General features: G+C 35.3%; 1 protein-coding gene across 1 annotated transcript; it reads right to left on the bottom strand.

The window, feature by feature from the left end:
- Positions 1-872: 872 nt before the first annotated feature.
- Positions 873-9,873, bottom strand: LOC140152910 (uncharacterized). The gene is made up of 2 exons (XM_072175451.1): positions 9,725-9,873; positions 873-5,334 (listed from the first exon to the last, which is right to left on the bottom strand). Exons 1-2 carry the CDS (start codon positions 9,765-9,767, stop codon positions 4,775-4,777), a joined length of 603 nt encoding a protein of 200 aa, XP_072031552.1. The 5' UTR covers positions 9,768-9,873; the 3' UTR covers positions 873-4,774.
- Positions 9,874-24,332: the final 14,459 nt, after the last annotated feature.

The following is a 24,332-nucleotide window of genomic DNA, read 5'->3' as shown; positions in this document are numbered from 1 at the left end:
CATTAGATTTATGATTGTTGAACTTTTAAATGATATTATATCAACAGTAATGGTAAATCACAGATTTGCCCCCTCCCCCACATACAGCTGCTAGTATCTATTCCAACTCCAGTGACACCTCATTCATTTCCATGGACCTTTGGATGTATTGAAATAGGTAATTAGTATTCTAATTTTAATTTATAAAATCAATAATAACCAGGTTGTAGTGCTATAGTATGTTTAAGCGGCTCTTTGCCAGACAAGAGGTAGAAGATTGGAAAAAAAATGATGCACTAAAATTCAAATTTTAAAAGCAACAGGCATGGTCATCTATAGCTCTAGTATAGAGCCTCTCTGCCATTGCCCAATAGCACAAGTAATTTATATGAGGTCTGACTACTACCATACCACAAGCAATCTGAGTTCTACGCGCCTCGTTGTCGGCGCTACGCGCCTCTTCACGCCTCGAGGTCGGCGCTATGCGCCTCTGCTGTTTGGACATCACGATCCGAGGGAACTGATCAAGTTCTAGGTCATCTAAGACAAACCTCTTTTTTATATACAGGATGGGTAAAAAAAGGAAGCCAATATTTGACAGCAATTTTACCAACTTCTAAGAAGTATTTCAAATTGTTATTTGAATAAAAACGACACAAGCAAGCAATATCAATTATCTTTTCTTTTTTTCATTTATTAATCTTTCTCATTTTTTTTCATTTATTAATCTTTCTCATTTAAATTGCTACAATATGTGAATCCAACTGAAATTGGACATACAAAATGCAGCAAAACAAACAAAAACAAAACAAAAACAAAACAAAACAAAATAAATCAAAACAAAACAAAATAAATAAAACAAAACAAAATAAAACAAATAAACAAAACAAAACAAAAAACAACTGAAATAAAATAAAATAAAATAAAATAAAATAAAATAAAATAAAATAAAATAAAATAAAATAAAATAAAATAAAATAAAATAAAATAAAATAAAATAAAAAAAAGATATATGAAAGCACAGTAGACTAAACTAAACTAGACCTACTGTATTTACTCTATTAAACACCCTATCCCTATTAAACTGCCCGAAAGTTTTTGAATGGAAAAGTGACTGAAATGCTTTGATAAGGGGATGTGGGTACTCGCATATAGAAGAGATGGTGAAGTAAATCATATTTTGCCTGTGGGTGGTTAAGCTTACGCATACAGATTTTTTATTCAAAGATTTGTTTCCAATAAACACATCCACCCCTTTTAGAAATGCAACACGCATCAGGTATTTAATAGAGTAAATATGGTATACAGCTAAACTAAAGTATGATCAACTATAAGATTTTTTTCCTGCTTCAAAGGCAATATAAAAGCAGTTTGTATTTAGCAGCATTATTTTTCAATTTTCTAAAAAAACAAACAAATTAATCTAAATTAAACTAAAATGTACTAAGCTATATCTGAGCTAAGCTTCATTTCATGCAAAACTGAATGAAGCAATTTTAGGCAAGATATCGCATGCATTATTGTCAATAAGCAACTAGTATTTGAAACATTACATTTCCCAATTCCTGTTCCAGTTTACGCATGATTATGAACACAAACTGCAAAGATTGGAAACTATCATTTCTCACTAAATTCTTGATATATACATGAAAAAACTAGGGTTACGGGACAATATGTTTTATATACCAGATTACGGGGACATGACATATATATTATCATATAATTGTAAGATTAGGGAATATATATCCCTAACACATATATAGGTACCCCTAACGCTGGTCCTTGTAACCCAAGGTGTTGTCCAAAGGTCTTATAACATGATTATATATCGTTTAAGGACACTAGCGTAAATTTTCCAAGTCCTCATACCCCAGTGAAAAAACCCACAAATGTCCCCATAACCCTAGTTTTTTAAAAGTATATATACATTATAAGTACTATTATACATAGCTACAGAAAACTGGAGGTATCCAATATAATTAAATTTGAACAGGAAACCGGCCAAAAATATTTCTTAGTCATATATACATTTGCATTTTGTATCTTTGCCAAATGTATTTTTTGTTTGACAAATTCTAAAAATAATATAATTGTATAGTGTATAAACTTGATCAATCAGTTGCTATCTCATAATTGGATCAAAATGTAAAGTGCAGCCAAGTAAATGACAGTCATAGCTATTGACAATGGAAGAGCTGACATAGAAAGGCTCTGTCCTTTTCTTATTCAGCATTTGTTATTCATAATTAATATATACTAATATGTGACCCCTCGGCACAACTGAGCCCGGATGTCGCCAGTGCCACTATTGAGATATGCTCCATCGAACTTAACAATAAACAATAGGAAACAAAGGATTTATTGACTGTTTTATTGGTTTTCACTACTTAAATGTCAAGTACTATAGACATGATATACATCATTTTAAAGCTCATTTCAAGCAGAATATTTTGGTTGAATATCTCAAAAATAATGATTGGCGACTTCAGGGCTCATTTGCGCCGAGGGGTCACATATGGTGAGAAATGAACAAAAGTGTATCCACTGGGCCTTTTAAGTTTGTAGTTTTGATTTAGGTCACATGATTTCCCACTGTTGTGGATAAACTCTTTCCAGCAGCTGTTATCAACACCTTTATCACTTGCTGAAAACGTGGAAATGTTTATGGTTTAAATTTTAGTTTGTTGTTTGCAATCATCTGATGTCAAATCTTAGAGGCAGCTGATCATAATAGTTTTCATTAATCAAAATTGTCCAAATGTTATGGTCTAAAATTCATGAGCATACACACTTTGCTCTATAAATAAAGTAGAACACTGATTATATTCATGACTGATGCATCCATGCTTTCTCCAACTTTCTAGTGTTGTTAGCCATAATCTCTTGAATAGAGAAACCATAATCAAAAACTTGAAAAGACCCACTGATCACATGTAGATAGTATTTTCTTAAATCATGCATAATGCAATTAGAATCCATATTCTTGCAGATGACAGGAATCCTGGTTCAAGATCACACTCTTAGAAAAAAAGGTGCACCTTCTAGAAAGTTTTTGTCCCACATGGAGCACACTCAGGAAAAAGTTCTGCAACAGTTCAAGAACTCAAAAATGTCCTAATATAACCAACAGGGGTTCTAAAGACTCCTTTGGAGAACCTTTAATGGTTCTTTGAAAAACCTTTAAAGGTGTCCCCTGGAGGACAGCCAAAGAACCTTTGTAGCACCCTTTTTTCTAAGAGTGTTCAGTTCCAAGTTAATACAGCACAATATATCAATATTGTAGTATGTTGAAAGATACAGGTGGTATATAGATATGGACATTGGCCATGTGATATTGGAAGGATATTACTACAGGGCAAACTTATTATATACATCAATACATTTCACAAGAATGATTTAAGATATAATGTAAATGGTGACCCGTAAGCTTCTCCTGAAAGAGATGCAAGAGAGTTCTCAAAATTTCGCTGGTATACTTCTCACCATCAGATATTTACAAAACACTCTGAGAAGAACCATGAACAATTTTGAGCACCTCCAGCAATCGTACCCGTTCAAAACTTATGACCTATTTTGATAAAGATAATTGGGCCCCGATTGTGTCGCAAATATGTGATGCGATCAAGCAAAATCGGAAGTCAAATATTGAGATATAACCAAACAAAGAAAATGTTTCCTTTTGTTTCCTCTTATTTTGGAAACTCTTTAATTGCTCATATCTTTGGAATTGGCTGTTCAATTCAAATGGGGTTTTCTGCAAAATCCAGATTTGTAAATGCTTTTTACTATCCTATAAGAAACTGAAAATTTAATGTCTGAGAGTTGCAACTGATTTTGCTTGATCGCATCACATATACCTTGCCCAATCTTATGTATGCAATGATCTCTCAGCTACACTGGTTATGGGCTATTCCATTGAAATCTGCAGCCCCTGTGCAAAATGTAAGAAAAGTATGCCACAGAGGGGGGAGTATGTTGTTCAAGTGGAATTGAACAACATACTCCCCCTCAACCAAAGGTTGGGGTTATACATTTATAACCCATAGACCCATGATACCCCTCTATATAGGGCTTCACCTATATCATCCCCAACTGGAATGAGTTTTTCATGGAAGTTACCCAATTGGCTATTCTAATTAAAACCCATACTCCCTCTGTTAATGACATTAATTAAAGCTTAATCTTCCGTAGTGGAAGTGTGGATTTCAAATGGAATAACTCATTATAGGGAGAGTTTGTTAATCTATTATTTGGCATTATGCATAACCCACACTGATATGAACACTAGTTTTCACAAACATAACAATTATGGTTAACAGTGTCCAAGAGTTTCTAAAAGATTGTTTGAGTGTTCATAAAACCTGGTTCAAATGCTATGAAGATTGCCGTCTTTTCAAAACAATACCTATAGTAACTGCTGTAACAAAAATGAGTGCTCCAACCAGAATGCCTATAATCTTCCCTACTGCTTCTTTAGCAGTAAACTTCATTGCATCCTTATCTGCTGGGGTGAGATTGAGACGCGGATTAAAACCTCCTCTTATCATTGCAAAATTTGGATATTCAGGAGCTTCATACTCTGATGATTCAATCTCTGACTCTATATCACTTTCTGACTCTGTTGTTTCATTCTCTGACTCTTCTACTTCACTCTCTGAGTCATACTCTGGTGATTCATACTCGGACTCTGGTAGTTCTGAAGGCTCAACGGGCACACCTGGAACAATTTGCTGGTTTGTATGCCCCCACTGATTTAGTAGTGCTGGACCTGTTTGAACAGTTCCCCAATGTCTTCCTACTGGCCTTTGATTAGGTCTCCTCTCCCTTCTGGTCTTTGATCTGGTTGTTGGCCTACTCCTGGTCCAGCATTTGGTCGCCCTCTTCCACTTGGTCGATTGTTGGGACGCTGTCTTCCACCAGGAGATTGATCTGGTGTTTGCTCAGTCCCAGTTTCATTTGTTCCTGCAGTCCCTGGCCATTTATCAGGTCTGCGACCAGGCTTGTCAGGTTTGCGACCAGGCTTGTCAGGTTTGCGACCAGGCTTGTCAGGTTTACCACCAGGTCGATCACCAGGTCGCTGTCTTCCACCTGGCTCTTGTCGTCTTCCTTGTTTTCCCCCTTGCCTACCACCCTGATTTCCTCCCTGTCTTCCACCTGGACGTCCTCTGGGTCGTTGACGTTTATCTTCTGGTAGTTGGTTCCATAGGAGAACTGGCTCTGTAGGTTCAGGAGTTTCTGGTGCTTCAGAAGCTTCTGGTGGTTCAGAAGGTTCTGGTGGTTCAGAAGGTTCTGGTGATTCAATAGGTTCCTGTGGCTCAGTTGGCTCTGGTGCTTCTGTTTGGCAGTAGGCAGCCACTGTGTATAAAAAAGATATCCAAATATTTAACATAAACATACAAGACTCACACCTACAGTGATATTAAAAACATTAATGTATATAGAATGTGGGACTCGCTTCTGCATTAATATTATTTTTTATCTTTCACAGAGCCATTAATATTATTTAGTTTTAAAAGATGCACCTCAGCTTCAAGATCACACATTAAAAAATTGGAATTTGGTGACTGGATTGTATCGTTGAAACTGTTTCATGAAATTTACTATTCCGAATATATTTACTCAAAACAGAGTGTTTAGCATAACATATAATTCACACCGTAAAGTCAGTTGGTTATCTTGTCGTCAATTTATTCTCACTTTTCACACATTCATTGAGAATAATATTTTGAACAATATTTCTACTGAGAATATTTTGCATGAAAAGTTTTTTAAAATTCTGGATTTCTCAAATAGGAAAAAAAAGAAAGTACCATAAAATTATTCAAAAAATGTTTATGTACATTTCCTTTTTTGCTTTTTTTTGCTTAGCCTAAAACTAAAATAATGAACAGTCTATGTCTGTCTGTGTGTCTGCCCAGCTACATTTTGTGACCTCAATTTTTTGGATATGTATTGTATTTAACCTATATTTAGCATCAGTGACAACAAAAAATAATTAATCTGACAAAAATGTGAATTTAGGGGGCTAAACTTGCCAGTTTACAAAACATTACATTTTTCTTGCATATTTAATGACCCCGTGACACAGCGTGCAATTACCAATTTTTTTAATTTTTACTTTTTGACAAATTAGGCATGCAGTTAGTGTGTATACAAGGTTTCAGACCTCTCTCTCTCTCTTTGTAAAGAAGTCACAGACTCCCAAAGATGACATTTATTTAAAGAGCAACTTTTGAGTCCAAATTTAGACCCCCATACGCCAACTTTAAATGGCTACCACAGAAAATCCGTAAGAGCTACAGACCTCAAATTTGCAGGTTTTAAATATTTTTACAGGTACAACATATGACTAAAATATAAAGCAAATCTGAGGGGGTCAGGTGGGGACCTCCTTGATATCATATGGACTAACCCATTGATGAAGGGGTGGTTTTGAAGGCCCCCTTGAGGTCAAAGATCATCTACACAATTCTCCATATGAGGCGAGCATGAACAAAATCAAACCGATGTCATCCAAAGTCAAAGGTCATATGGGGTTAAACGTTAAAGTATGCCCGATCAGGCTTAAATTTGATAAAAAGAATTCTCAATAGGACAGGAATATGTCACAAATTCAAGGGTCATCAGATGTGAAACAGTATCACTATCATGCTGCTGGTGCCCTCACAGCTACAGGTGCCCTAGTGACCTACAAAGATCATTGTTTTTGTTGTTGTTTTTTTTGTTTTTGTTGTTGTTATTGTTGTTGTTTTTTGGTAAAATCCTCCACATTGTTTTATTTTTAATTTATGCAAAAAAGGTTTTCAATGTTAGTCAGCACTTTTTCTGGCCAAGTCTCTAATTTGATATAACCTAGGCAAATATCTAGGACAATTTCTGTCCTTTTTAAAAGTTATTACCATATTTGACCTAATAAGCACCCCACCTCTAATAAGTGCCCCTACAGAGTTTCTACAAGTGACAATTGTCACTCCCATTTAATTCCACCTGTCAAACTAGAGTTACAAACAAGAATTACAAACCTTCCAGTTTGGGATTTATGATGATTTTGACTTCAGATACATTATATGAATTTTTATGTGTATAAATTCCAATTTATAACTTTCATTTCATAATTTTAATAAGCACTCCAAGCACCCCGGGTGCTTATTTTACAATAATGTTTGCCAAAATATTTTATTATCTAGACAACATTTTACAAAATGTTGTTGTGGTGTGGGTTTTTTTCTTTGCATAAACCATTTCAAAGACATTTATTAAAATGTTTTGACCAAGACCAAAACATATTTGTAACACATTTGTAAATTTTTAAAACATTTGTGCAAGTTATTGACCATAGACACAACACATACCTTACACAAAAGTGAAAAAAAAAGTGACCCAAAGCGGGGGTTTAAAAAAACCCAGCTGATTTTACATGATTTTTAACAAAGTCAAGGGGCTTCAGCCCCAAAGCCCCCCTGGACACGCTACTGCAAAGACACCTCATCATAGCTATAATCCTTGATATTTAAGATTTGTATGCCTTGTTTGTACTTTTTAGCCCATTTTTGTCAAATTTTGGCCCCCTTGAAAGTTGTCTTGTCCCCCTTCACCCCTTGTCCCAAAGTCCTGGCTATGCCATAATGGAGGAATACATACATGGTTATACACCGCTGCTATTACACTGAGGAAATACGAGGAAACATTGCATAAGGGGTCAACGTTTTGGTGTCGCGGCACTTTCTAATTATGGTGCTTCATTTTGGCTACTTGCCTGGAACATAAACGTGTGTCATCAATTACGCTTACTGAGTTACTTCTTGGAATGATGTCAATTGTCTATTGTCAATTAATTAATCATGACTTTTAATTATCTAAATGAAAGATGTATTTGTCAAATTCATTTGAAATTTATCATTTTGATAACATGATTTATCGATTCACTTCACAAATCATGTGTTAACATTATTTGATATTTGGCAATTTTGAAGGAACATAGTTATAAAAATTCATCAGGATCGGCAGAATAAAGTCAATGAAAAGGTTCTTCTTTGCTGATCCAAAGAAATACACTTAGGCCTACTGCTTTGAAAAAAAAATGTTTTTCAACACCTGATGAAGAATGCACATGATACACAGTATGTGCATTTTCTTTTTATCAGAAAATAGAACCTTTGATTGACTTTTAGAATGTGTTGCCACAATAATTTGTCTTAGGGCATCGTGTCTTTGTTTGATAGAAGAGAATTAAAAACTCCTTCTTGACTTTGGTCAAAAGTTGCAATTAAAAACTCTGTCTTGGCTTTGGTCAAACATTGCTTGTTTCTGAGAAGCACAATCACTTGCTTCCTGCTTAAAGAACAAAGTTGCAGGTGGTTGGTAATCTAAATTCCTTTAGGTTTTTCTGTTGCTGCTAGTTTTAAGGTTGGTCTTAAAGGAACACTCCGGGAATCACAACATTATATTAAATCATGTGGTTTTATTTAAAACAAACTCATATTGACCATTAAAAACAAATAAAAATGGTAGTCTCTCACCACATGATATTCAAATTTACCGGACACCAAAACTGCCTGTGCCAATGACGTCCCAGTAACACAATGAAGGCTGATGACAATTGAGCACAAATAGCCATGACGTCATTGCCCTAGACAATTTTGGCGCTGGAATTTTGAATATTGCGTCTTGAGAGCCTGCTGTTTTTATTCGTTTTTATGGTCAATATGAGTTTGTTTGAAATAAAATCTTGCAATTCGTGCTTGATAATTATTCTCTAACATATAAGGCATAATGTTGTGGTTGCTGAAGTGTTCCTTTAAGCCTGGAATTAAAACCTTTGGACCTCTTAACTGTTAAATTATTGGTCTAGAGTATATTATTATAAGATTATACATACTAGTAATTAGTATGGCAAAAACTTGACAAATACATCTGTGATTCTGTGATGTCAAATTCTCAAAACCATTACTTTGCGGTTGAACCAAAACTTGTACCATTTGTTCCATTTATTTATAAACTTTTATAGATCATTATCGCTATGATGAAAACTGTAACTGTCATATGGCATTACATCATGCAAACATCAAAGAAAAGTGCATGAACCTATGGTACAGTCTGACACAATGTGTGCAGGCAAAAGGTAGCAATTGTGAAATTGAGCTATAGGCAAAAATATGAAGGCAAAAACTATAAAATACATGCAAAAATTGTCATTATAAACAAGACAATTTTTCAAGACCCAAACGTCAATGCTACACTGGTCCACATGAATGTGACACTTTGTAAGAGTCTCAAATCAATCGCAGGTAATGGCATGAATTGATGTTGAAGTCAGCTGCAAGGTATACTTTGATCAGCTCGTAATCGGAGGGCGTTTTAACATTCACAAATTGTTTTGTGACATCTTACCAGAAGTATCACAAATTATTAATTCAAGTCATATACTTTGCCTATGAGCTGATCAAACTATAGTGTACCGGTAAGCCTGCAGTATGTTTTCACATGCTTTAGGCCGTAGGACTTGCCTTATTTTGAACACTGCACAAAGTATGCTTGAGATGTAAGGAATTCAGCAAAAGTATAATTGTTACTGAGCAAGTTGGTAATGTAAACTTAATAATGATAATACTTAATGCCCTGATTGACTATACTTGATTGGATCATAATGCTGTGTCACATTATATTGCAAATGTATAGAATTGATCATTATAACCCAAGCATGATAGAATGAATCACGATAATTAGGAAACAAAATGTCACTTACCGACAAATAACGCCAGAGTCAAAGTACATAATTTGATATTCATGATGTGTTATGATTTCACTGTCAATATTGACGATGAAGGTCCAAAGTGGGTTTGATATGCTTCTGGTTGAAATCTCCTGGGCGTTATCGCACCACGTTCTCCCATGGAAACCTTGGATCTTTTTGGTCTATGAATAGCTGATAAACTTGGCTTTATACTTCATAGATCTGTGTACTATGTCTTTTCAAGGTCACATAATGAATTAGTCAGAATCAAAGAATAAATAAACAATAAAAACTCCCAAGCTCCCTCCCATCACGTGAAAATAGGCCCCTAAAGCTTACAGGCTTGATATTTATGTATAGGCACTTGGCACTCTGCATCCAGGTCACCTATTATTAAAATGGATTTAAAAAATTCTATTATTGTTTTTATGATTTGGCTGAAATGACCAGATATCATTATTTAATGAATTTATTGCCAACATTGACATTCCAGTTTAAATCCATACACCCCCTTTGGAAGACATGACCTCTATCTCCCATGCACATAGAGCATATAGACTTCAAATGGAGCTACCCATTCAAGTAACCCTATTTGAAATTCACACTTCCATATGGGGTGTAGGTCCCGGTACCCCAGGTCAACATAAAAAGTGGTAACCATGTGTGTTCTAAATTTTGCGGAAAAGGGGTATTTTGTTGACTGAAATCGCGGACATGAAATCGCGAAAAAAGGGGGGTATTCTGAGCATTGTCTCTGCGAAATTTAAAAAAAGGGTATTTCACAGGTTCGTTCGATCGATGTCTTCAGCCCGAGTCTTCAGCCTCCATCCTCTGGCATTTCATTGATTCCGCCCTCAATCGTCTGGCGAGGCGTCAGAAGGCAGCTTTTTACTATTGGCACGGCGGTTTCCGATATAGTTGTCTAGTGGGTGTTGCACGTATGCTCCCGCGCGCTTTGAAGAGAGCTGAATGAACACGCGAACATCGATGGTGTCAGATGTAACCGTTTTGGCTGCCGTATACACTTTTCCATGTGGTGAATTGAAAACATTGCGGGAAACATTGGCAGTGATTGGAGCGAATTCTACGACCGACCGAGTGATATTTTTCCTTGGTTTTTAATTCTGTTCGAATTCTGATGCATGTAAGTTTTATTTTGTATCGTTGTTTCTCTTAGCATGTTGCACTTGAAGTTTGGCGTCGCCGGTTCGTTCGTGAAGTAAATAAATCAAAGTAAGCTTACGGGGCATTTGACATGTGTCAAACTAACAAAGCTGCCGAATTTGGAACCTATCATGCAATCCGTGAGTTTTTTTCGAAAATTTCAAGCTCAGTTTTAAAGAAACATTTTAAAACAGTTTTGTGGACAGTACTTTCCCTGAATTTATTATAGAAGATATTTTAATATTTTATGTACATAATATGAACATGCATGATGTTCCTAGATAATGTAGAAGCTGTACATGCACGATGATCTCCCAGAGGTGTCTGAACTGGGATAACCTGGATGGGAACCTGGACTGATACCACAAAATTGTACATTTGAATTTCTACTATCTGTTTCTGTATGTGTTTAAGATATATCTGATCTGAGTATCCAACCCATAGTGTTGTGCAGCCTGAGGTCTTGTGTCAAAACTTGGGTACCACAATACCTTAAAGGAACCTCTGTACACAAAACTTCGAGGGATTGTTCCTCTTTGGTTCATTTTCAATTAAAATCAGTATACAGGCATTGTAATTACCCCAGTTAATAACACAGGATCATCTGGGAGTACAACAGACACAAAGTAATGTTCATACTTGCACATTTTGTACTTAATATATTAAAATATTTGGAGTCATTGAAAAGGGGTGTCTGGAAATCTTCTCATTGAAAACCTTGAAAAAGGGGGTATTTTATACCCTGATTTTGTCAGTGATTAAAAAAAAAAAGGGGGGTAAAATCAATGAAAAATCAGTGAAAAGGGGGGTTTTGAAAAAAGGAAGAACACACATGGTTACCACTTTTTATGTTGACCTGGGGTACCGGGGTGTAGGTATTTCCAGGAAAGTTTCCTGGTATTTCAAATGGAATAACCCATTACAGTAACAAATTGACCTTCATATTGTATTTATATTTTCTTGACATGTATACTTACTTAGTTAATCTTATTTAAGTAAACTTAAATGTTATTAAAATGTTTTGAATGTAGGTAATTCAGAACATTTTTGTTTGCTGCAAGAAGAACAGAAAGTCACACTACTGACTTTCCAATGACTGTTGTGCATGTTGTGGTCACCTGCTCTACAGCTTATGCAGAATGATGATGCTGATGGCTTAAGAGCACACCAATTTGATTGGATTAATTCAAATTGCTGAAAAAAGACCTGCCTTAAATAGATTCACATACATGTTAGTTACAACACACACACCCCCACACACCGACAAAAAAAATACCAGACTTGCACACCACATAAACACAATTGGAATATCCCACTTGGTCAAATGCCACTTGGTCTAGATAGCCAACCTCACTTACAGATCCATGTCCCATTTAGTACAATCTCACTTGATTCATGTCCAAGTTAGTCCAATTCTCACTTAATCCAAGTCTCACTTATTGCCCACTTGGAATTGGACTAAGGGATACTAGGACCAAGTGAGAATTAGACAAAATGGGAATACCATCTTATGGTCTTAGGCCAAAAAAAATATGTTTGGTTGCCCTCAGAGACCAATTTTTAAATCACTTTTTAGAAGAAACCTTAAATTTAGACAGTATCAAGGACATTTTGCATTTGTTATTCATTTATTTTATTTATTAAATGCATATTTGATTAAAAACAAGAAGTATTTCCATTTAAATTCAGTCAAAAACACGCACATTTTTTTACCGTAAAATGATCAAGCATTTGTCAATACTATACTGCATAAACTGTGTCTAGAGATTGGACACTGTGTTTATCCTCGATTAGTAAACATGTGTAAAATCTAAACACCAATGTCAAACTTCAAAACATATAGTGTTTAATATCTAAACAAAAGGCATCAAATTCCTAAACATGTTTAGCATTTAAACATGTTTACATGAGGACAAGATGGTGTCTAGAATAGTGTTTAATCTCTAGACACAGTTTTTGCAGTGTAGCATTTTCAAAATGGAGGAAAAATGGAAGAAGAGTCCATGAAAAAAAAAAGTATCAACCTACCGACCCTCTAAATTTTTATCTTGGAAAGGCAACCAAACAATTTATTTTTTTGGCCTTATATTAGAATAGAAAGTGTGTTTGCTAAAATTTTAGCCTTATGGTATTTCTAGACTGATATTAGACTTTGTACATTTTATTGTCAAATTATACAAAAAAGCACCATTTAATGTATGTCTTTTGCCAAATGTTAAAATTAGACTTTATTGCCAGTTAAGGGATCCAAAATGGCGTTTATTATGTTTTGACAGTATTTTTTGTGGGACATGAGAGCACCTCAGACCTATCGAATTGCATTCTGAATACTGAAGCATGTCTTTCTGATATCAAATAATTTTCATTTTTTAAATCACAATATAATACAAATTTTATGACAAATTATAAAAATTTGATATTTTCAAATTTTGATATATAACAGTCCTCAAGTAAATTATATAAATCTAATGATATATTCTTAAAGTGTATGTAGCAGGGAGGAAAAGCCCGACGGTCAATTGAAAATTTTGACCTTTCATATTGAAGATATGGAATTTTTTCCCAAAAAGACCTAATATTTTTTGGTGTTTTGGGAAAAAAAATCCATATCTTCAATACGAAAGGTCAAAATTTTCAATTGATCGTCGGCTTTTTATCGCACCTACATACACTTTAAGTATAAATCATCAGATTTATAAAGTTTACTTCAAGTACTGTTAAATATCAAAAATATCAATTTTAATGATTTGCCATAAAATGTGTATTAAATTGCGAATTTCAAAAATCAAAATTATTTGATATCAGAATGACATTCTTCGTATTCAGAATGCAATTCGATATGTCTGATGTGCTCTAATGTCCCAAAATAAATACTGTCCAAACGTTCATACCCCAGCCCTTAAGTCCAACTGAAGGATTAGAATACAGCTATGTTTCCAAAACAGGATAACATATAGCCTATTTAAAGCACAGAAATTAGTGCTGTATTTTTTAATTTTTTTAGAATCGGGAGTAAAGATGGCAACTAGACAGACAAATGAATAATCTCTTCACGTTCTAAATATAAACCAGAGCTTTCCCAAAGGAAGTAAGGCTAACATGACTAAGGTCTACTTCTTATGGAATACCTTCTGGCAACCTTCTCTCCAAGAAATGTTTCACATGGCCCATTCTCAGATAAAGTGTTCAAGTTTGGTCTCCGGAATGGCAAAATGCCAACCACAAAGACTTCATGAAATTCATTCAGAATCGTAAACTTTAATAGTTTTAAAAGAACACAAAACAATGCATGGGTGACTTTTCAACAATACTTCATTTTTGAGCAATATTACTTGTACGTATTGTGGGTAACATATCTGTGGTAACGTATCTGTGAAGCCCTTTCCCACCTTTGTCTTAACCGTGCAAAAAACTTTCCGACTTAATACCCATATTTGATCAGCCATCACCCAATGTACTAAAGTCTGGTATGGTATTTGGATTCATTTATCACAGCATTTTTTCCGAGGGGAGTAGAATTAGGTAACATGAACGCTACGTCAGGACTTTTTGCCATTAATATACCTGATTTGTTTTACTTTGAAACCATTGTGTTATGTTCCATATATATAATATAACTATGGAGCCTGCTTGATCCATCACATATGAGAACATTCATGTAGCTAATAATTTTCACAGATTGTTATCCATTAGAAATATGGTAACGTATCTGTGAACAATATTGGTGACATAGTCTCAAAGACCTGTTGGAAAATTGTAATAATCTGTGTTGTAAATGTTTTATACTTTATATTAAATTAGGGCATGATATCAGCTAATGAAAAGTACCTATAATCCATTATATGCGCCCATGTTTAGCGAGCAGGGTAAAATTATACGGAACGCACCTTGGCTGCCGACATGGAGGAAAACAATGCACATGCATAATCAGCTTTATTGTTTTATACTTTCTAGGCATGTTAAAACCTCTAGGCTCACACATTTTAGAAAGCAACTCCTAAGTATAAGTTATATTAATAAAAGTTATTTCTTTCTGATGAAACAAATCTGAATACGACTTGAAATTTTGGGCGACACAGATTTGACATTTTGAACACTTTATCGGAGAATGTGCCACATGTGATTATGAATCAGAACAAAGACTCAAAAAAATATTGCATATAAATGATTTAAATAGCCTACATAATGACGGGCAGGCATGAAGCCACTGATACTGCCACGCCCCCTTGTGACAAACTTATCAAGTTGAAAATGCCTGATATAACACAAGCAGGAAATCAGAATGTTTTGCAAATTCATCTCCATGTTGATGCACAATCCAGTTCGAATAATGGGGTCAAAGTTCATCTAAATGTGACTTGACATCACAGTTACCTGACCATAGTGAACTGTTGATCAGTCCGGTCCGACTGCCTGATCAGGAAGTACTGCCGAATCAGGCAGTATGTTGCCGAGTCAGGCAGTATGGTATCCCACAATGCAATGTTCTATTTCAAATAGAGCATCTTTTAATATACTGTTATTTCTTGGTTTAGAGTAAAGAAGTAGGTAAAATATATAAAATTATCAATGAATGTACAATTAGTAGTAATTTTTCATCAATATTAGTTAAAATAAAGTTAATTTGCATATTTAAATCAAATTTAAAAAAAAACGTTAGAAATAGTTTTGTTATTTAAATTATTTTTCTCCGGTGGAATTTTTTTTTTTTCGCCCGGTAGTAGGCTCATGTGTGTCAAAGTAAAATTTCCACCGATCTTTTATAAAATCACCATGAACAATTTAGTCCTTAGTCTGTCGAATTCGGAAGGGTTACCAAAGCCTGTGTTGCCTAACTCGGCAACATGCTGCCTGATTCGGCAGTACTTCCTGATCAGGCAGTCGGACCGGACTGTTGATTACAACAAGAACCTTTAAGCATTTGATATGACTATTGCGGGTGATTATAACAACACACAAAGAAAAACAACAAACAAAAACATAATCAAATATAACAAGTTTGATATTTTATTTTATTTCAATTGCATCTTTATTGCTTGCTTGTCTACTCTACACCAGCATTCAAAATAAGCCCTATCGCAGTGCAATTTGCTCCCCAAAATCTGCCTGTTATGATACAACTTTTAAAGTGTGGTGCAAAATTGCGATACCACATTGTACTAACTTTATGTATTGATTGTCAGAGATTGCATTGTGCTGTGTGTCAGATGATAGTGCATCACAACTTTCAAAATGGGGTGCAAAAGTGTACCCCAATTTTGAAGACTGCTCTACACTGTTTCCTGGAAAAGTACAATATATAAAAAAAATACTGTTACGACAGAACACTATAATACTGCTACGTCAGGATTAAGTTTGTTCTTACTCCATTATTAGCTGCCTTATATCAAATTCTTTCAGTTCTTATTTAATATTTGTGTACAAAGTACAATTTGTTCAGACTGTTAACACATTTCAGACTGTTCAAATGCAATCCTGTTTTCAGATTTTAACTAATTCTATACGCATTCAGAGTATTTCTTACTTTCTAATTCACCATCAATTTGGATGTGGCACAAGTCAGCCATTGTTAGTTGAATAATTCAATCCTGCAGTAGCAATACTGCATTTAAAATCTGCACTACCACTGTGGAAGATTTTGGAAATATCTTTCCAGGAATATTAACATTAACCAACTCTATTTTATTTTGCCCTCCCACTGTGGAAGATTTGGAAAGAATATTTTCTCAGAGGGTGTATGAAATTCAAATAGAAATTCCTAATGTGTTTATTTCATTTGAATTTCATTATTCCCCATGCGGAAGATTTCCAAAATCTTCCACAGGGGTATTGTGAATTTAAAATGGAATACAAGACAATGTGAAACTGAGATCTAGGTCTACTAGATCACATGTCTGATTGACATGTCAACTATTATGGAAACATTTCTATACATTTGATCAATTTGGCAATCTCTATGATTAAATACAATATTTTGGTTTTAAAACATCAAAATAAAAAATAAAAACCAATTTTATAATATAATACAAAATACTATCTTGTTTGAAATCCAACTGTGATGCTACTACTACCAGCACAGTATAATAATAATCACATCCTTAAACTATTTACAACAAAAAATCATAGCCTTTACCTATTTACAACAATATAATAAGTATATAAAACATGTCACACATCATGCATTTTTTTTTTTTTTTTTTTGCATTTTCGTTGCTTACAAGGCAACTGACCAGACCTAAAAACACACTATATGGAACTACAAAGTTTTATATGCCAGATTACCTCTTGGTGAACGAGAAAGATAAAAGGTCCTATTCAACTTGACGTTCTGCCTCAATAAATGGAACATTCCATCTTTCACCTCATCAAAATATTCTTATCATTACATTTCACATTTAACATTAGTTACTTGTAAAATATGCTAACATTTCACTAAAATTTGACTTATGCTTCTTAAGGGCTGGGGTATGAGCGTTTGGACAGTATTTATTGTGGGACATTAGAGCACATCAGACATATCGAATTGCATTCTGAATACGAAGAATGTCATTCTGATATCAAATAATTTTGAATTTTGAAATTAGCAATTTGATACACATTTTATGGCAAATCATTAAAAAAAATTAATATTTAAGGGGGTACTACACCCCTGTGGTAAATTTGTGACTATTTTTGCATTTTTCTCAAAAACTAATAACACACTGGTAACAAAAGTTATGTATATTATTGGGGCAAGGGATCCAATTACTACACTGAAATTTCAGTAACTCAAGACAAGCGGTTCAGTATTATATGATAGGAAATGAGGTACATCCTAGCGGTACCTTATTTCTTATCATAAATAACGAACCGCTTGTCTTGGGTCACTGAAATTCCAGTGTAGTAATTGGATTCCTTGCCCTATAATACACATAACTTTTGTTACCAGTGTGTTATTAGTTTTGAGAAAAAAATGCAAAATAGACACAAATTATCGAGGGGTGTAGTACCCCTTAACAGTACTTGAAGTAAACTTTATAAATCTGATGATTTATACTTAAAGTGTATGTAGGTGGGATGAAAAGCTGACGATCAATTGAAAATTTTGACCTTTCGTATTGAAGATATGGTTTTTTCCCCCAAAACACCAAAAAAATTAGGTCTTTTTGGGAAAAAAACATATCTTCAATATGAAAGGTCAAAATTTTCAATTGACCATCGGCTTTTCCTCCCTGCTACATACACTTTAAGAATATGTCATTAGATTTATATAATTTACTTTGAGGACTGTTATATATCAAAAATTTGAAAAATATCAAATTTTTATAATTTGTCATAAAATTTGTATTATATTGTGATTTTCAAAAATGAAAATTATTTGATATCAGAAAGACATGCTTCGTATTCAGAATGCAATTCGATAGGTCTGAGGTGCTCTCATGTCCCACAAAAATACTGTCGAAACGCAATAAACGCTCATTTTAGATCCCTTAAGATATGATATGTTTATTGCAGACATTATTATGTAAAGACAGTGAACATTTTGGGGATGTTAAATTAATTCTAGAGACAAACAACCCACTTTCCTTGATTAATTAATAATAATTATCTAACAATACTTATGAAACTTTCATTTATAGTTTTTGAACCAGTTAATATCTAGTTGATTTAAAATAAGTTTAGACTCCCAGGAAATATTATGACATCAAAGATTGATAGCAGTTATGCTACATAAATTCAAAACAGGAAAATAACTTAAAACTTCCTCGATAGCGTGGGTAGAAAGCCGAGTATATATATAGACCATATTATTTGCTGAGGCTGCTTAAGGGGCAAATTTCACATTTCGGACTGATTTAAACAAAAGTGATGCCCTGATTATGAGTAACCTAGGGGAACAAATGTCCTGGTCTCCCTGGCTACACCCCTGAAGCAGTCAAGTTAGCTCAACTGGTCAGGCGTTAGACTTCAGCGCATTGAAGTTTGAATTAGCTACTTGTTTGCCTTTGTTACTCGTACAAGAACTTGGGGAGCTGATATGGGCTGAAAATACTCGAATTTTTTTTTGGTAGGGGTGTGCCACCGCCAGTTTCGAACTTGAGGTCTAAGGAACTGATCGGCCAGCCAAAAAGGAGGGTCTAGGGAACTGATTGGCCGGTCAAAAAGGGGGGTCTTGGGAACTGATTGACTGGCCAAAAAGGGGGGTCTTGGGAACTGATTGACTGGCCAAAAGGGGGTCTTGGGAACTGATCGGCCGCCAAAATCTGAAAAATCTCGGCAAACTAAACCACGCAGGCCAAACCAGGGCTCAACTTTGTTGCGTCTTTGCCACAGATTTTTGAAGGAATCGACTTCACTTTGAATTGTGCATTAAATTATTAATCAGGAAAATCATTAATGCAAAATAGGTCTGGTTTGGCCCATTACGATGGAAACCTCAACAAAGCAAAACAGCATTCAAATCAAAATTACTAGACCCTGTAGACCTACAATCTATGCTATTAGCCTACTGATAATTATAGCAGCATTACAAAAGCCCACCATAAAAACAAACCCACAAGAATTATTTTTTCAGTGCGAATAGAAAAACATTTAGACTACATTGAACTGTCATGCTTATACCATGAGATGATTGAGTGAAGTGTGCAGAATTTGACAGCCATTCCACTCCCGATTTTAATAGACCAGTAGATCGTAAATTACCTTTTAATTCATTGTTTATGGAGAGCTGCAAGGATGTGTACATAATTATTAAGGTACTTTTCCTCATATTTGGCAATTTTATTCCAAAAAGAGATCTCAAAATCATTTATTTCTAGCTAAATGTTCACCAGCTGGACTCTCATGCGATCGGCATTGCTGCAATGTTTATTTATTATCAGTCAACCAGTGTTGCCACTACTAAAGGAGCCCAAAATCCCACCCAAAGTTCACCTTATTCCTTACAATGTGTTTCAATGGGGAAGAAATTAATGGAAAATTCCCTTTGAAGTTTTTGGGCTCGCAAAAGTAGCTTTTGGGTCTGCTTTTGGGCTTGAAATAGTAGGACAGAAAACACGTCTCTCAAGATGCCGATGAGAGCGGAAATCGATGATCTGAGGGTCTATGGAACGGCTAGAAAAATTTTGGGGCTTCAGAGCGGGCAAACAATGAATTCAGAGGGTCTAAGGAACGGCCAGTGGCTCTGAAAAAAGGGGTCGCGCCAGCGGCACATACCCGATAGCTGGGAAATGTGAGTGCCCCGGGAGTTACTGACTTGAAATGATGTCACATCCAGGTCCATGGGCGTAATACATTTGCATGATTCCTACATCACAGACTTTATCTTGAACATTTGTTACATCTTTACATACATGCCTGTGTACATAAAAAGACATGCATCATATCACAGCTGCTCATTACACATGTGTTTTGATGTCAACTCATTCTGACGTCATCAATCCATAACATCTGAAGTCAACTTTTTGGGTCGACGACTGAGAAACTTACCGGGGAAACTTATGTGGTAAAAAACTGTCAGACTTATCTGGTGACTGCATAGTTGTGTCAGAGACTGTGCAGTTGTGTTCAAATTGACTTGCTGTCTGTGTTTGGTTTTGAACACATATTTTTAGGACGCTACACAAACATTGATAAACAGTCACAATATATGGCACATAACAAAAGTTACACGCAAATATTTTCAAGGGTCCATTGCCTAATTTTATGATCAAGTGGAGGATCATTTCAAAGGCAACCGGCATGTTACAAGTCCCTTCTTTTTTAGGGTCTATGGTTACATCAGTTGATGACAGTGAGCTACATACTGTGTACATGTATGTTTCTGGCTTTCTTGCATTCATAAGATTATTATGTTGTGGGTGTACCCGGAACCTTTTTAGGTGACTGAAAGTTTAGGGACTTCTCTTTTACCCTGGCTTCATGCCATTGCAATGAACCTTATTTCTAAAGACAGCATTCATCTGGAAGGTTTCTATTTTAAGACACTACATTGTAAGAGTGCAATAGAGACATAACTATGATGGCTGCGCTAAGCAAATTCTTCAAGTATAGTATCATAAAAGAGTTCTAACTATGCTATTACCCAAATTTTGACAAACTTCTTTGCCTTATTTAATCCAAGTTTCAGTGTTTGATACTGTTCTCCTTTGATAGGCTAGGTAGGCTACATTAACCATCAGCACAAGTTGCTGTGCAGCCTTTGTCATGGTGCACTGCTGATGCTTTACTGTTCAAACTATATGTAGTCTCACTAGTCTGATACAGATGCTGACCCCGGAAGGATAGGGCAGAACAGTAGGAAAACAAACAAAAACAGGGAAAGCTAAATAGTGACAAGGAGTCACTTTTAAAGTGGCTATAACCATATCACTCTTGAATAATATTCAAAAGTGCTGGAGAAACCATCCCGGGACGAAAGAGCATTACTTCCACTAAACATTAACGATGTGAACCACAGACCTCTTACATTAAGAAATCAACTAATACAGCACATTGCTCTATTGATCTACCTCCAGTTGTCTCAAAATAATGAGCATGATTAGTACAAGATGTTATATCATCAGACAATTTCTGTTCATTCAATCTGAAGTTACAAAAAGATTGATATTCTTTTGTACTGTAAAATACGAATTGACATGTAAACTCTAAAATAACAAGGATACTGTCACGCAACTATAGGTACTATAATCATTTTGAGATAACCTACTCACTGATTTCCAGATCATTCATGTGATCTAGCCGAAAGTCAATCACATAAGCCAATACTCAAAACTGACACTTTGTCTCCAGCTAAAAATATCAGTTAACAAAAGGTAGCTTAAAGTACATTTTCTATAAGGTCTATCTAAATCAGGTTATACACACACACACGTAATGGTGACATTGCCAGCTTTGATATTTACCAAAAATGACATCTTTTTAGATGACACAGTTCAATATCATCCACTCAACAACTTGATGAATAGCTCAACAGATGACCTCAATCTGTAGAGTATGAGAGTGTGTACCAAACACATTCAAAGGTCATTCTATGAATGTACAAGGATATTGGAGTTGCAGAACTGTGTCCTGACAGATGAGCATGTTTGGAAGATGCACTATGACACAAAATAGTCTCATTGTCAGTGACTTCGTTCACTAACCTTGATTTACTAATTAGGCCTATAGCTCAAAATTTAATCTCAAGCTGTAGAGTATGAGTTTTTGTCCACAACACATTCAAAGGTCATTCTATGAATGTACAATCACATTCATTGGTCCTGTCAGTACAATGTTTTAGACCAGAGAAGGTATCTTACATTTTCCAAAATGCATTTCTCACATTTCCCATAATGCATTTCTCCCATTTCAATTTTCTGTACTGATTTGCTATCTAGTGAAACATGGGTCGATAGTGACGAAATGTACCTCAATGAACAGAGCACATCCAGATCTTGCAAAATATGTTTATTTCTTGACTATCAACCCATGTTTAGCTAGTCTATTCTCAACATGAAAACAGAGGGAACCTGAACAAAGTTTTGATGAAAAAAGGTGAAATATCATGTTGCAAAGGATTCTGGGAAGGGTAAGATATCTACTCTGGTTTTAGATCTTACTGATGTTAGTCCATTTATAGCATCATGTCCTTCTTATACAAATGACTAATAATATGTATGTCATGCGGAGTGATACACTGGATATGACATTCTTTATTGGCACATCTTTGAAGGTTGATATTTTGCAGCATTAATTAATCTCATTAGCTCAAATTTCCAGGATCAGATATTTATAAAGATTTGGGGTTTGGTATGCGCACATCAGTTATGAGTGTTACAAAATACCATAAGTCTCCACAATCAAAAGTTACTCTACAAAATGTTCATTAACTTTTCAACAACTCTTCCTATACCTTTGTACAGGAGCCAACCGTTGTTAATCCATGATGAACCCACACTTTTACTGTAGCGTATACGCGAACGCGAGCGAGACTACGCGTTACGCTGGAGCGCGTAAAATTCGTCATGCCTGGAACATGTGTGCGTATTCAAGCTTTACGAGTTGAATTCAATATTTTTTCAGGCAGCGGCTAAACATGCAGTTTTATTCTGTAGTTTTATTGCCGATATCAACAGAGAAATCATCGAAGTTTTTGTAAGGCTGAGGGCAATGATTAACTAACATTCCTCATGAAATAATCATGTGAATTATACGATCTTTAGCTTCTTTTCGTTGTTGAAAGGATTCAATCATGTTTCATCGTTGTTCATCACCGTTTAACAACAATGTGTCCTCGTCGTCTGTGTGGTTCACTTAACTCGGGCAGCTAAAGCTGCCCTCGCGAAGTAAACCACGCAGACGACGCGCACGCATCGTTGTTAAACGGTGATGAACAACGGTGAAACATGATTGAATCTAATTCAAATACAAGCCCTGATATCAGTTCATCATGTTCATGTACCATCCTTCAGATGTTCCTTTTTTGCAAATGAGGTACATGTACCCCTACTTTATGACATGATTCAGTCAGCCATTCAGGGCCACATTTCCTGCATGTTTATGCTACTATGAAAAGTGTAAAGAACTTCAATCAGTATAAAAGTGCAGGTAGTCCTCTACACATGAGATGAGATTTTTATCATGCATGCATTGCAAGACTGTAGTTTCAATGATGTAAAATATCATCTGCAAGAGGAAAACATTTTGAGGAAGCACCATCAAAGTTATTATATGTAGAAAGCTGAAAGTTAGAATAGTGGTTTTTACCATCCATTTTCACACAGCAATGCATACTATTAAACAGCACATTTCCTACATATTGCTAAGGAGTATATGTACACAATTTACTGCACTTTTTGCCTCATCCACAATCCACAATGGATCACTGGACCAATGGTATACCAAGTGAACTCATGTCTCATGAACATCGCTGCTCTTCACCAACTAACTCATTAGCTCTCTGTTGGTAGAGCATCAGTCCAGTGATCCAAAGGTCCCAGGTTCAAATCCTGGATGGTCAGTGAATATTTTCACTGGTTGTCATTTATATCTTTAAATTTCTTTCAATGCCAATACAGTTTTCTCTAACAGTGAACTATCACATTATCCATTGGGTCTGTATTAGTATGAAGTAATGAGGTATACAGGCTGTATCAAAATGATTGGTACCTATCAGTTTTTGGTGTTTATTGACAAGCCACATGCTTCTTCAATATGCAATATGGATCTTTAAGATTGGTTTGTTTCATATGACCGTTTATAGCATTCATCTATAAATAAGGTGTACCTCGTAGCCTCTATGTTGCATTTTGAAGTGGTAGTCTTGCCCATTATCACTGGAAACTGACGGGTACCAATCATTTTGATGCAGCCTGTATATTTTACAAAGTTGCATCAAAAATCATGTGCATGAAATGAAGGACCATGTATAAACCATATGTGTCACTTCATTACAGTTACTACCTACTCCTTCAAGAGAAGATGGAACTTGAGTTCA

This window comes from Amphiura filiformis, chromosome 5, assembly GCF_039555335.1.
Source record: "Amphiura filiformis chromosome 5, Afil_fr2py, whole genome shotgun sequence".
Classification (NCBI taxonomy): domain Eukaryota; kingdom Metazoa; phylum Echinodermata; class Ophiuroidea; order Amphilepidida; family Amphiuridae; genus Amphiura; species Amphiura filiformis.
Note: the sequence above shows the minus strand (reverse complement) of the source record. Positions and strands in the feature narration are given on the sequence as shown.